A 12067-nucleotide genomic window follows, 5' to 3' on the forward strand; every position below is an offset into this window, starting at 1 on the left:
TTTATCAAGTGCACAGAATCGGGCTGTAAGATTACTTCACAGGAGCGGACACTTAAAAATAATGTCTATTTAACACGGGTGTCCCAAAAGTATCTGTTAATAGTTGTTGTACCTGGACCTTTGAGGTACTTTGCATTCAAATCACGATTCGATTGCCTACAATCTTTCGCGTACAAATTGTCGATGTAGAGTTTTGTCTGCGTAAGTATTCAAAATTAATCCTTTTAAGATAATTTTTGAAAAAAAAAACTACTCTGTAGGTGAACGAATTAAATCTTCACAGCAAAGGGCCGAAGTCACAGTACATAGTTAAACTATTGTTAACTTAATCACATGCAAGACTTGAGCTATGAGTTCAAACTTTACAGTCGCATAGTTAGCTATGGATACTCATATCGACTAAAAATATACAACTTGAAAAAATCTAAATTTTTGTATACAAATGTGGATTTCGTTCCATAAAAAATTTTAAGTTAACGAGAGTTCAACTATATGGACAAGCAGGGTTAAAACTCTTGTTAAGTTGGTACTATGAATGAATATGAAAATCGATAGTTGAACATTTGTCAGTGGTTAACCACGCACTGTGAATTCGGCCTCAAGTGTTTTAATGACAAAGCTTGGATCGCCTCTAGATTCTAGAAAGAAAATTTTATTTACGGAACTAACTAATTAGCGGGGATGGAAATTCAAACTTTCAAATTGCACCAAAAGCAAAAATAAATGCACTTAAAAAGTCAATGTTTTATATAAAATTTTGATAGAAGGAGGATACCGCAAAACAACTTTTACAACTCACATTCAACAAATATGGCTACATATATAAGAAACGACGTTGGAAGGAATCTCTCCAGAGCAAGTTGTTCAATCTGACATTTTAAAACGAAATATTCGCTGTCTATCTGAACTGACATGCGCCATGAGATTGTATAGCGACAACACGAATTGCTGTAACTACTTTGGAGAGAGTTCTACTGTCTAAATACCGATTAAAAATCACAACAATCAAGTATTTCGTTGAGAAGCGGATTGGAGCATCTATCGTCGTGGAGCTCTATCGTCAGTTCCTGCTTCCAAGCGGTACATAAAAAGCAGCACCAGCTTGTCGCTATCAGCTACAGTTACGTCCGTCTGGCCACATTTCCGTATAAAAATAAGGAAAGAAAACTAATTTCGCTGCTAGCTAAAGGTGACAATTTAATTAAGCAGATATTAAATTGATTTTGGCTTCGAAGCTGATTCTAAAATTAAAATTACAGCTTCTTCTGTTTAAAATATAAATAATTCTTAAAAAATATATTCCCTTTCGACAGCGCTTGATTTGACTAGTTGATTCTAACATTGTTTTCGGCTAAACTTTTATTGCAAAGTCTGGGGAATAGGCAAGATTCAACTTAAAAGACGTTAAAAATGTTTCTAGACAAATTTTTCATATAGGCACTGCAGAAGTCGATTTTTTCCAACGAGTTTCGTCTTCCCTTGTCAAGTTTGATTTGGAGACAAACCGGTTTTGGCGTTTTGCCATCTTCAGTGTCGTTTTTCATTCACGAGTCATTGTGTTAGTTTATGGGCTAACCCTACCAAAATTGATGGGAGGATTTCCTCTTGATAACCATATCTAATCATCATGAGACGACCTGTGTATGTACATATATCCGTCCTGTTCCGGTTTGCGATTTCGGCTAAATTTGTCGAATCCAACTACATAAGCTAGCTGTTCTGGTTTCCAAAAATCAAGTAAATTTTTAACCGACTTCAAAAAACGGAGAATTTGGTTTAGATCCTATCATTGGATAATGAAGAAATTAAGGGTACTTTTAATTTTTTTTTTTTATGAGAATTGAAGTCGGATTGTTTTTTGCTTAAAAATTACTTGTTCCATTTCAATTTGGGTACTAATATCGAAATGAATTGAAATGTACTTTTTTATAACACTGCCTTTTTGAACTCATGATGGAATAAAACGGTGAAATAATAAGACAGTTTTATGGTTTAAGTTTCTGGCACCTCGCTGCTTTATAAAACTTTAAGCGGCATACATTTCAAATAAGGCAGCGTATTATCTCGAACTTTTAACTACAACTAGTATAATTCAACAGGAATTAGGAGTTAAGGATTTTTGATATCCCTTTTTAAATAAATTTTGCAGACAGTTTCACTTTTGAAAATTAACATATGTACATGTATGAGCGGTATGCAAACTGAGCAAATATTTGCATTGAAAACCTAAACGTAGACTATATTCAATCCGCAAAACATTAGCGCTTGAAAAGCGAAGCTTTCAATGCAGTCGGTTGATGAATAGCGGCGACTGGCACCTAATTTGCTGTTCTCAATGGTTGCAGCTAGCTTACTTTGGCAGCACACGTAACACTCACAAAAAAGAAAATAAATAAATAAAAATGTTCCCGCAGTCATTTATAGTTTCCTGCGAAGGATTATGTCGTCCATTCGTCGTTTGTAGGGTTGGATCTATCAGAGGCGTTTTATACCGTCAGCTACTTCACGCTACGACAAGACATTGAGGCCTCCTCTCTCCCACGTGGACTTAAACGGTGGTTAGCGAATTATCCGAGTGGTCGATATTCGTCAGTAATTTTTAGAGACAAAACTAGCAAGGAGGTCCCACAGGGTAGTGTCCCTCCCCACTACTGTTTAACTATTATACTTAAAAGCTCCCTCAACCACCAGAGGGGTCTCAATTATCTCTTATGCTAACGACTGCTCGATAACGGCGTCTGGGAATGGAATCGATGATTTGTGCTCGAAAGTAAGCGGTTACCTCTCCGAAACTTCTCGCTTCTTCACTGCAAGAAGCCGACACCCCTGCCCTGCAAAATCTTCGGCAACCCTTTTTACCAACTGGACGAAGGAGGTCAGACTATAGCTAGGAGTTCACGTCGGTGCCTTATAAATTCCGACGGTTAATAACCCAAAAGTTATCGGAGTTAGCTTCGATAGTCTGCTCTCCTTCTAGGCGCATACAACCGCAATTGCTAATAGAATACAGAGCCGCAACAAGATCCTCAAGTTGCTAGCCGGCAGCACCTGGCACCCAGCAAAGACAAAGAAACGTTGCTGGCAACATGCAAGGCCAGTTCTAAACTACGCAGCGCCTGTGTGGTCGCCGGGGACAAGTAGGACGCAGTGGACGAAGCTACAGACCTGCCAAACTACGGCACTCCGAACAGCGACCGGATACCTTCTGATGTCGCCACAAAACCATCTACACGGCGAGACCCAAAAGTTCCCTGTCAGGCACGTCAGACGGCTGGCACGACTTTTCATTCAGTCATTTAGTAGATCATTATAAAGTAGACAGTGAAAGACTAGTTCATTTTAGGAATACATAGTTCTATTTTGACTGTGTTGCATATTCATCCTGAGGTTGTTTGTAAAAACGCAGCAGCTGCAAACATTTGTGGCATATCAGCCTTTAATAGAAAGTCCTTGCATTTGCAAACAAATTCCGCAAGTTGATAGTAAGCATCACTTGGGACAGGTGGATGAATGAAAACTAGGTTAAATAAATGCCACCGCGATTTGCTTTGAAGTTTGAAATGAAAAGAAGATAAGGAGAGGAAACAACTAGAAAATGAAAGTGAAATTGGCTAAGATGGGCGACAGGCGCTTAGCGTCTAAACGGATGGATGTATGCATGTACATATGTACAACACAAACCTTTAAACGGTAAAATGTTTGAAGAGCTTCGAAGAGGGGCGACTATAGCAGTGAAGGAATGAATGAATGAAAAGTCTATTCAGAAAATAAACTAACATTCTGACTCCAATGTCACAAAGATCAATTTAATTAGAGCAGTGATCAATTATCATTTGATAACATTAAGCGCATGCAAAATAACTTGCAGTTTCCATAGCCGCCTGACTTTTACGGAAGTCAGTAATTCAAATGCTTTTTTTCGCCAATAAATCATAATTAAAGTAGCGACGATTTAAACCGATTTGGACACGAAACAAATGTCTGACAACAAAGATGTCAAAGCGAAAGCAATGCGGACCACCTAATGGAAGCGTGGAGATGAAAAAAAAAAATAGGATGAAGTAGAAATAATCTAAGCTGCCAGCGGGATGTCCAAGGATTTTGACACACACAACAATCACACCTATGTTGCGGCAATATTTGTAAGCACTGTAACAGCCTGACGTTCGTGCACAAACGCGCTGGGCTGGCCGCATGCTCGATGGGTATAGAGAAGCAAAAGTGCTGGGGACTCCAGGCGCACAGCATGTGGTCACTTTTGTGGAGTTTATCAGCGCCGCTTGATGGCCAGGTCGATGCATTTGTTATGTGTTGTTGGCATTGGTGGTAGCAGACATTTGGTTGCTCTGTGGTCTATGTGCGTTGCATTTGCTGATGACTTTAATGCCGACAACGAAAGCTGCTTAGCCAGTGACACTTTGACAGTGATAGTCGAGGAAAGAAGGTACTGTCCCGATAGCTGTTGCAATTGCACTAATAACTGATAGTAGTAGAATTCCTTTGAAGAGACGCACAGTGGTTCAAAACTGGTATACAATGTTCATAGTTCAATGGAGCCTTAATTTTTCAACCAATTTGTTTACTATTTTTATACCCGAGCGCACTTGTGCACAAGGGTATTATAACTTTGTTCACATAACGGTTGTTTGTAACAGGCAAAACGAATCGAGATAGATATAGACAAATGTATACATAAATGATCAGAATGAAAAAAGAAATCGATTAAGCGGTGACTGTCTGTCCGTCCGTCCGTCCGTCTGTGCACTTCTTTTGGGCGTAGGACGGATGGTATTGAAAATGGGCGAAATCGGACTGTAACCACGCCCACTTCCCATGTAACGGTAATTTCCAGAAATACGAAAACTGTGATATTTTAGTAACTACTAACGATAATTCACTCAAAATTGATATTTGGAATCATTTTCAGACGAAAAATAAAAATATTGTAAATTTTTGGAAAATGGGCGTAGCTACGCCCACATATGTATATCTTGGTAACCGCTGCACCAATTTCTTCCAAACTTGGCACAGTTATTGGCCTTGGTACAGCGTACCAAATGGCCGAAAATTTTTAAAATCAGACAATAACCACGCCCACATCCCATATAACGGTAATTTAGAGAAATACAAAATCTTCGATAAATCAGTAAATATTAAAGCTAATATATTCAAAATTGATTCTTACAAAAATTCTTTACCAAGAAATACGTTTGTGATAACATTGTGAAAAACGGGCGTGGCACTGCCCACTTATGATCACATATATGTATCTCGGTAACCGTTCTACCAATTTTGTACCAAACTCGGTATGGTTATTGTGCTTGCCACATAAAAGCAAAACCTTGAAAATTATTGAAATCGGACTAAAATTACGGCCGCTTTTCATATAACGGTAAATTTCAGAAATGCTTCAAACTTCAATATTTTGAAATCTAAGGACGCTAATTTACTCAAAATTGATACACCCTGGCTTACCATGTAGCGATAGCTTACGGAAAGGTGAAAAAACATTTATTTAATACTTGCGCCGGGTATTTAATGTTCGGCTCCGCCCGAACTTAGACTTTCTTACTTGTTGAATTTGTATATGTTTATATTAAATTTTTTAGTGCAAAATGCGGAAAAAGTAGCAAGTTTGAAGAAAATCGATTCTCCTGCTCCAGTTAATAAATGTTACATAATAAAAATAGTTGAAAGCAATTGTAAGATTCCCTCCAGAACGAAAAAAATTCGATAGAAAAAATTGAAAAGTTATAAAAGAAAAAAATTCATCAAAAGTAATTTTTTTTGTGAGTTTTTAGAAAAATTGTTTAGTGCAAATTGCGAAAAAAAGTAGCAATTTTGTAGAAAATCGATTCTCCTGTTCTAGATAGTAAATCTTATAAAAAATGTTATAAAAAAAATTCCCTACAATAAAATTTTTTTTTTTGGAGTTTTTAAAAACATTTCTTAGTACCAATTTTGTAGAAAATCGATTCTTCTGATCTAGATAATAAATGTTAAATAATAAGAACTAGCTGAAAACAAGTTTAGGGTGTTCCTACAAAATAAAAAAAAAATTCCCAAAAAATTTTAAATTTAATAAAACAAATTTTCATCAAAATTGAATTTTTTTTTAGTTCTTAGAAAAGTTTTGGTTATATAGTTTTATAGATCGTTAAATTTTAGTATAATAAAGTGCATGCGTTCAACTGGTCTCTTGCTTGAACCGCTGTGGGACGTAAGGGCATATGAGCTGACTTTGATATGACCTGGCAAAGCTAACATAAATTTTCCAATGTGAGTCATATAGTTAGTTGCACAGCTTTTATGAGCAAACCAAAATTTCTCGCCACCATAATTTTGATATTTTTTTCCTAACTCATAAAATTTCAAATGAAACGAAGAAGTGTCAAAAGGAATGCTGTATGCAATTCCTTTTATCAGTTTTCTTCCATTCATTCATTGCATCACTAAATCGCCTTCATCGATGCATCTTTTTTTGTCAATAATAATGGCGATATAAAAAATAGTTTATGATTGTTCAGTAGCTTCATAGCAGTCATAAAACTGCAGGATATTTTCATCACTTTAAAGTGCGGCCAACGAAATCAACCGCTTCGTTTTCATGCGGCATTTCGATAACCTATTTTTATGAACTGTCTTTTGAGTATGTGTTTGGAATTCTCTTCACACTACATACAACAGGGTTGCATGCGCATATATTTTTATTTTTAGTTTTGTGGCATTTTAACCCTCATAATAGAGCCATTTCCATGCGTACGTTCATTGTCGTCGAATGTGCTGCCCATATTGGCCCATAAATTGCAAATTAAATGAGCCAAAACGAATCTGTGCAAAGCGGCTGCAATCCTAGCAAAGATTTCCACGACAAACTTCTTTACGTGCAACTTTGTTTTCAGCTATTCTGTTAATGATATATGCGCCATATGGTTTTGAGAAATACATGCCGTTTGAACATATGCTTAATTCGCGTGAATTTCCTACTAAATTTCGAGACATTGTGGGTGATCAATTATATTTTCAAGAAAAATATTGCAACTCTATAGAACTTACCAGCTAATAATCGCTGATACCAGCTACGAATGTATGCACTTACTTAATGTAGTGAGTATGTATGGTATACCGGTTTGAGGCACTTACCTGTAATTAGAACGAAAAAAAAAACATATTATAAATGTATCGGAAATCAAAAGTAGAGACGAGACATCATTTGTAAGGTTATAAATTTATATTAATTTTTTTTCTTGTTTTAAAAAAATATGTATGTAACAAATTGAATTTAAAAAAAGTTAAATAAAAAATAAATACATTTTTAAGTAAATAAAATTAAAAAAAATCTTTTTACACAATAAAAGCTAAAAAAATTAAAAGAAAATTTAACAAAAAAAATTACGTAAAAAAGAAAAAAATAAAATAAATTACTAAAAATTAAATGAAATTAAAAAGTATTATTTTAAAAATAATAACAACCACATAAATATGCATATGTTAAAATCTTTTGAGATGGGGATTTTTCAATAAAAAAAAATATATATTTTTTTTAACATAGCAGCACAATTTTTTTCCATAAATTATCACTTTTAAACCTAATTGAAGTACTTTAATACTGTTTCCTACTATCCCGGTCAAGCTAGATTTTCAAGGTTGCAGTAACTTTCATAAAGCTTGTACGAATGTTAGGAACGTCATTATAAATGAAATGTGAAAGGACCATATCGATCCCATATCTGTAAAGAAAAAATTATTCAAGGTCAAAGGTCACATAAATTGATTTTTACCATTTTCCAGCTAAACCGTAAGGTTTATCGTAAAAATAGGTTAGACAAAAGTGTAGATCATGCAATTATCTCTAAAAACCGTTATGCCACTTTTGTTCCTAAGAGTCACCATTTCTGAGATATAACGACTCGAACGACATCAATTTTGTAATAATTCATTTAACTTATAAAATACTTTGAATTGAAGTTAATTTTTTAACAAGTGGTAGGATAGAAAATTCAGTCAGTATGGCAGGTGCCACGGGCCCTTTTCCAAGAACCCACATTTTTTCCATGAGTAAAGTATTGATTTCATATATGTCCATACCAAGTTCCGGTATTCTACCACAAATACTTCCAGAGATATGCAGCATGAAAAATTCCGTTTGTGTGAGAGGTGCCACGCCCCTTTGTATAATCGAGATAAAAGCCATGCTATCTTTTAAGCTGGGCTAAATGACAGCAGTCTGCGAAATTTCATTAAGATCGGTTGAGTAGTTAAAGCGTATCTCTGGATCGGCATGCCTTAACCTAAATGATATACAAGTGCTTTCTCTCAAAATAAATTTTCACTACGAGCGGTGATTGAGAGAGCTTTCTTTCTAAGACTTTGGTGCTGGAATAACAAAAGTCTTTCGAATAATCTTTCCATCTGTCTTACGAAAGACTTTTTACTACTATCTTAGCCGGAATTACCCTGTAAATAAGTACTTCACAAGTGAAAAAATTTGAACGAATTTATTTATAGTGAAGCTGTAGATTTTCTAAAACTAAAATAAAACACCACGATATACATATATTTTTAATAGAATTTTCGGATCAAAGTCTATATTTATACAACGTATAGTCACATTCTCTTATAAAAACATGATGGTCCACACTTTTTGCTTTGAATTTTTAGTTCGTTTAGAATTTCTTTAACACAAGGTCTCTTGTGGCATTATTGAACCATCAATAATGCCTAATATCAATGCAACTACACCAATAACTGACACTTCATCCAGCGCTCTATTTAGACGTGGTTCCGCCCAGTTTTCCAATAGTTCGCTAACTTCCTCTTGATTGTCATTCAGCGTCATATCAATAAACTCTTCCATCCAATCGTTAAAAAGTTTCGTCTTCAGTGCGCTACCCAAAATACCAGTCAGCTTAGACTCCACATCGCCCAGTTCGACTGTTGCCTTGAATTTTCGCAATTTCAAGCTACCCGAGTTTTTTGGACGTACTATAAAACTGCCATAAATGCGTAAATTCTTCAAAGTCAAATGCAATATGCCATCGCCATAGATGTGAAATTTGGGACCATACATCCTAGTGGTTATGTTAGTCATATAATTGCCAGTGATCAAAATTTCAGGGAAACGAAAATCGTAACGCACTTTGTGCAGAATATTACTGAAGTGTAGTTCCTGTACGTCAAACTCGTCGAGACCGCTGATATTAAGATCCGTTACGTTGCCGTGTATTCTGTTGCGAAAGATACGAGTAGTTGTTAAAATTTTTGGGATACATTCTAAGTTAGTTATTTCAACTTCTCAACTCACTCTGTTTTATTAAGTACCACATTCACATCTTTATAGTCGGCATGCAGTGGTACCAGCGGTGGTATGCCTGCTGGTGGATAGCCGCAAGGCATTTGCAATCGCACAAATTCCATAAATTCGCGGAGATCATCTTCAAAGATGGTGCGCGTCTCAAATCCGATATTTTCGTTTGCGCTAACAACTTGCTGGAAAAGTGTGCTATGTAATAGCCGCAATGCGATTTCAAACTCGCCGGCTTCATCACTTTCCACTTGGCCTTGTGTGGTCTGCAGCTGCAGCAGCAGCAAAGCGCTGAAAACGAGCCAAAATCTATACATTTTTTGACGACAGCTGTTGGCATACTGATTTTAACTTTCGATTCCAATTCGGGAAGTCACCTGCGAACTTAACTAATGTACTAATGTACTTATATTTTTTACAATTCGCACACCTGTTAGCTAGCTAATCTATTGCTTGTTAATCGCAAGGCGATAAAATTTGGATTATGGGTATTTTGAGGCCGATATCGGTACAATAGCGCTATACATGCAGTCATAAACATAAATTATGAAATGGAAAAGCACATAAGCACGGAACATACAACTTTTGAGGCTATACTGCTAAAAAAGTGGAAGGGAAGTATATTTTCTTTTTTTAACTTTCAAATTGTGAGAGAAAAAATACACAGCCGTAGACAATATGCAACACTTCTTTACTCAACAATATTATAGTTCTCAATTTAAACCCAGTTTATTCTCAAAATTACCTCATTGCAGAAAAAGCTTTCTCGCAAGTTGAGAATGTAATTCGTTTTCCGTTGAAAACACTTTTCTTTACTCGTCAATGTTTCTAAGATTAAATTGAGGTGCGGAAAAAACTTTGTCAATATCTGAGTTCTCAGTTTAATCACAAGTCATTCTCGAACCGCAATTTTCATTGGGAAGATAAAGACCAAATCGTCTTACAAATAGAATACTAATGGTTCTGGTAGACGATGAGAATAGGAATTCACTCTCATAATCACCGTCTAATTACTAATGAGAGTACATATCCCTTCTCATGAGAATTACTCTCATCGTTTACCAGAACAATAAAACAAGAAAGTAATAAAAATTCACATAGGTTTCAAATCATCGTCAACGCACCATCGTTTATTAAGATTTCTTTAGCATACAGATTAAAATTCTTTAAACTCCTTAGCGGAGTTACAACTCTCCATTAAGCCCAGGGATCCTCGGGCGCTACACAACTCGTTTTAATTGGCTCATCTTCACTCTCTGCGCCATCACTATTCAAAATTTTATCCAAAATATCCCAGAAGTCATTACCCTTAAGTAAAGCGTTTACGCGTGGCACCACGGTGTTCTCAATACTTTCTGAAATCTGATTTTGATTGTCGTTGATGCCCGATATGACAGCATTTTCCAGACGACGATTGAGCAGCTCATTCAATTTGCTTTCGCCCAAGATACCAGTGATGTTGGAGTCGCAGCCCTCCAGCGCAATTTTGGTCTTCAACGATGTGATTCTTATGGATCCCCACAAGAGTGGTATTTTATATTTTAAAGTACCAGAAACACGCAAGTTTTTCAAGCTAAAGTCCAAGGAACCATCACCTTCATATTGCACCGAGACGCCGAGTTGGTTAAGAGCATCCAAAATGGTGTTGGTGGCGTACTGTGGTGCAGAGGCACGTATGTTACGGAAGGTGAAATCAAAAGTTATCTTCGACAGTACAATATTCAACTTGAATTTGTTGATTTTGAAGTCGTCTAAACCGTCAACGCGGAAGCGTGTGAGCTCCTCAGCGGTGCTGGGTAATGAAAATGAAAATGAAAATTAATTAAGTTATAGTAAAGCGCATTATTTCCAATTACTAAAGTACTCACTCCAAAATGCCATGCTCGTAATGTACGGAAACTTCGCTTTTCTTCAAGGGCGCTAGCGGTGGTATGCCGTATTGTGGGAAACCGCAAGGCATCTGTTTCTGTAGCCTACGAATAGCGCGACGAATCTGCCATGAGATAATGAAGGTGGGCGCAACTGTCGGTAGCAGAAAGGAAAGCGTTTATTTTAAGAAATCTTCACATACTTAACTACAGTTTTTAGCTAGCCAGCCGACTTACTCTCTTGGACACCATCTTCATTTTCGTAGATCACTTCGATTTCGCTATCGGCATCGATTGGCGATAGCTTGGATTCGGGGCGTTGTAGGGCGCCAGCAAAGGCGCAGGCGGCGAAAGCCACTACCAGCAAGTATTTCATTTTAAACGTTTTCTATCTAAAGTGTGGTTGATGCAATCCTTCAATTTGGCTAGTCAGCAACCGTTCACAACTGATTTCGACACAGGTGTCACCTTAACTTTTATATGTTTCGTACACGACACGACACACACATGCGAATTTTCGTACACTCGGTGCGGATTTATTATCAGATACGATTGATTAAGTGGCGTTGTGAGATTTATGGGCGATTTATAAAATATTGTTGAAATTTACAACTGAGTGAGGGCTGATGTTATGCACTGTTTTAAAAAGCTAACGAGATCAAGCGTTGTTAATTTTTGAAATTAGTATAGTTTGCAGGTGCTTATCTTAAAAGGTTTTCAACTCAATATCTTTCTATATGAAGATGAGCTTAGGTAAGATCATAGAATTTTTAGGAGCTACATAGATATGACAGCTCAACTTTACTAAGAAATTTAGGTTGTCACAATCTGAATAACAGTAATCTACGACTCTTTCTTGATAATATCTTGGAGTTACGAGATTTAGGAGGGAGAT

At 36.5% G+C, this 12067-nt stretch overlaps 2 protein-coding genes across 2 annotated transcripts; both read right to left on the reverse strand.

Annotated features, from left to right (window-relative positions):
* Positions 1 to 8677: 8677 nt before the first annotated feature.
* On the reverse strand, positions 8678 to 9621 carry LOC118753689. The gene is made up of 2 exons (XM_036488558.1): positions 9305 to 9621; positions 8678 to 9227 (listed from the first exon to the last, which is right to left on the reverse strand). Exons 1-2 carry the CDS (start codon positions 9619 to 9621, stop codon positions 8678 to 8680), a joined length of 867 nt encoding a protein of 288 aa, XP_036344451.1.
* Positions 9622 to 10402: 781 nt separating this feature from the next.
* On the reverse strand, positions 10403 to 11630 carry LOC118753687. Its single transcript, XM_036488557.1, has 3 exons — positions 11410 to 11630; positions 11173 to 11326; positions 10403 to 11096 (listed from the first exon to the last, which is right to left on the reverse strand). Exons 1-3 carry the CDS (start codon positions 11546 to 11548, stop codon positions 10502 to 10504), a joined length of 888 nt encoding a protein of 295 aa, XP_036344450.1. The 5' UTR covers positions 11549 to 11630; the 3' UTR covers positions 10403 to 10501.
* Between the last annotated feature and the right edge of the window lie 437 nt (positions 11631 to 12067).

The sequence above is a fragment of the Rhagoletis pomonella genome, unplaced genomic scaffold, assembly GCF_013731165.1.
Source record: "Rhagoletis pomonella isolate Grant_MI unplaced genomic scaffold, Rhpom_1.0 Rhpom_scaffold_02756, whole genome shotgun sequence".
Classification (NCBI taxonomy): Eukaryota; Metazoa; Arthropoda; class Insecta; order Diptera; family Tephritidae; genus Rhagoletis; species Rhagoletis pomonella.